At 55.3% G+C, this 3,135-nt stretch overlaps 1 protein-coding gene across 1 annotated transcript; it reads right to left on the reverse strand.

Annotated features, from left to right (window-relative positions):
• Window positions 1–238: 238 nt before the first annotated feature.
• On the reverse strand, window positions 239–3,127 carry Fezf2 (FEZ family zinc finger 2; the record flags this gene model as incomplete). The annotated part of the gene is made up of 4 exons (XM_015494534.2): window positions 239–904; window positions 1,826–1,958; window positions 2,150–2,284; window positions 2,624–3,127. Coding segments are annotated over 4 exons (1,032 nt in total), but the record flags the coding sequence as incomplete, so codon positions are not given.
• Between the last annotated feature and the right edge of the window lie 8 nt (window positions 3,128–3,135).

Here is a 3,135-nt window from a genome sequence, read left to right on the forward strand (position 1 = left end):
AATAAAAACTTGGCACCTCCTGGAGGCGGATGTAGGCCTTTTTGCCCTCGCTTCTGGGTGCTTTAGCACACAAGCGCCGCAAGAACACCAGTTGGGCCTCACCTTGGGCCCAAGTGCTCCAAAGGAAGTCGTATTGGGGCAGGGAAAGGTTATAAACGTCTATCTCGAATTCGTTCTTTGGAGTTGCGGAGTTCACCTTCCGAGGAGGGGATGGGGGAAAGAAAACGCGCACTAATGATTCTGTTTATTGAGTCATATGTGTATATATTCCGCGTTCGCTTGTACAGGAGGAATTACATGGCTGTATAAAGATGGCTGGGAACGCCGCGCTCTTCTGGGGCGCTCACGGTGACAGGCTGAGGTTAAAAACCTGCTGCCCGAGGAGAAGCCGAGGCCTGGAATTAAATACGTTTCGGCGCACTGGATTTAAATAAATTTCCTGAATATACAAAGGTGGGAGCCACGCGTTTGCTGCCAGTCATCGAGGAAACGTTTAACTTTCCAAAAATATGCTGGTTTTGATAAATAGATATTAGCCTCTCTGCTATAGTTTTTTTTTTCCTTTTAATTTTAGAAATAAGTTTATACGTGTGATCTGTTTTTGGGGTGGTACAGGGCGGGAACGGAGGACAAGGCAGTAGCTCTCAGCTCTGCACTGTCCTAGTCAGGTCCTTTGCGGAGGGGGCGGTGGGGCCCACGCTGTCGTGGAGTTTGCGCACGTGTTTCTTTAAGTCAAAGTTTCTGCAAAAACCTTTGCCGCAAGTGGTGCACGTGAAAGGCTTCTTGTCATTGTGGGTGTGCATGTGGAAGGTCAGATTGTAGACCTGGTGGAAGGCCTTGTTGCAGATGGTGCATTTGTACTGTTTCTCGCCGCTGTGGGTCAGCTTGTGGTTCTTGTAGTTCCCTACAGGAGACCAAAAACAAAAACAAAACAAAGCAAAAAGTAGGGGTATGCAGTGGAATGAGAGGGCCCAAGCATCCCGGGGGCGGCTCAGGTGCCCGCGCAAAGAAGGCGACGCTTGGCTAGGCGGGCGCGACCTCTTCGAGTGAAGAAGTTGTCAAACTTCATATGCGTCAAGCCTGGGGCACTCCCCAAAAGGACGGAGCACTGAGTCTTGCGGAGCCGGCCCGAGCCCCTACCCTGCCCCGCACAGGGGCGGGTGAAGCTTCCCTCCTGCAGCGCTCCGCCGGCCGGAAAACTTTCGCAGCCCAGACACACCGTGTCCTTCTTCTAGCAGATGCCTCGCTCGAAGAAATTCGCACGAACCCAGGCTTCCTTCGCCCCCCCTCTCTTTTTTTCCTTTATCATTTTTTAAAAAGTCACTCCCTCTAGTCTCCTAATAACCACCTGGAGATCCAAAAGTGCCTTGGGAAATCTGAGCAGGGCACAGGGCCTGGGGAACTGGGAATCCTACATGTTCCCCCCACCCAAGTCTTAAGTTGTTCCCAGGAGGCAGATATTCCCTAGATATATATATATTTTCCCATTTCAAAAGGGAGAGCCGAATACAAAGGGAATCTCTTTCTGGAAGGCTTTACTCTCTCCTTTTCCTACTTTTACCCCTTCTGCCCTCTTCCTTCCTTCCCACCTCCCAAATTCAGAGGCTCCCGGTGCATCCGGCTGGAATACAGGGAGGTCTATTAACCCAGGCCGGAAAGCTTCCACCTACACCCATCAAGACCCGATTCCAAAGAATCGCTCGGCTCTACTCTGCGGCTTTTGTGCTGCGGATCTCCAGATCCCTCTTTGCGGTCCCCCCCACCGGCCGCAACCCGCAGAGTAAAGTCTCCTGAGGTGGGGAGAGGGCCTCGACGGACACTTTACCTTTTTGGTGAAAGCCTTTGCCACAAAATTCGCAGACGAAAGGCTTGTAGCCCGCGTGGATGCGGATATGCGTGTTGAGCGTAGAGCTGCGGTTGAAGGCTTTGCCGCACTGGTTGCATTTATGCGGCTTTTCCTGCGGAGAGGGGCGCGCGCACAGTAAGACTGAGATCACTGCCAGGCAGAGGCCACCTCCCGGACACCTCAAAAGGGACACGGTTTTCCCCGAAAGGGTAAGGGGGAAATCTTTGGCCATCCTATCCCCATCGCTCAGACTTGGGGTGGGAGGTTGCGCGCGGGCCAGGCCTGACCCGGGGGGCCACATACCTGGGTGTGGATAATTTTGTGTCTGCAGAGCGTGCTGGCCTGGCGAAAGCCTTTGCCACAGACTTTGCACACGAACGGTCTGGCACCGGTGTGGACCGGCATGTGGCGGGTGAGGTTATAGTGAGCGTTAAACACCTATGGAAGGACAAGAGGGGGCTTTGTGCCGAGTTCCACAGAGGGCCTGCTACCAATCCCAGGAGGCCACAGCCAACCTCCCCCAACCAACACCCCAGTTCAGAAACCAGAGCCCTTTAGCAAAGTGTTTCCCAGTCTGCTTCCACCAAGTACCGTGTGACTGCTGACAGCGGCATCCCCATTTTACAGAATAGGAAACTGAGGCCCAACCAGGCACCCAATTTGAGTACGCAGCTACTGGAGAGCTCCTCAACTGGAGAAAGGGGTGTTCAAGGCTGCCCCAGGGAAGCAGCCTTCGCCGGTCGCCCCGCCCGGCCCCCAGAGGACCTTGGGCCTCACCTTGCCGCACACCTCACAGGTGAAGTTTTTGGGCTTGCCGTCTGCAGAGCCCCCGGGTAACTTGCTGTGACTCTTGACGACCCCGCGCTCAGCGGTCAGGGCCGAGTTCTCCTTCAGCACCTGTTCCAGCGGCGCGGGCAAGCGCTCCTTATGGGGATAGGGAGCTGGATGGGGGAACTTGTCCGCAGCCAGGCCGGCCAGCTTGGCGTTCTCCAGCAGAAAGAGCTTGGGATGCGCAGCTAGAGCTGTGGGAGCCTGCGCGTTGAGGAGGCCAGAAGGGAAAAGGTGGCCGCCGAGAAGCTCGGAAGGTGGGTATGCGGTCGAGTCCAGGTAGTTGAAGTAGTAGAGCGAGCCACTGGCCGGCAGCCCCACGGCTTGGTTGATGACCTGCGGCTTGATGACCCTGCCCGCGGGCAGTGCAGACGGTGCAAGGCCCAGCTCGGCCTTGCAGTACACGCCACAGTTGGTTTTGCACAAGCCGCTGGCGCCACACACTGGGGCTGAAATTCAGT

Source organism: Marmota marmota, unplaced genomic scaffold (genome assembly GCF_001458135.2).
Source record: "Marmota marmota marmota unplaced genomic scaffold, marMar, whole genome shotgun sequence".
In the NCBI taxonomy this organism is placed as follows: Eukaryota; Metazoa; Chordata; class Mammalia; order Rodentia; family Sciuridae; genus Marmota; species Marmota marmota.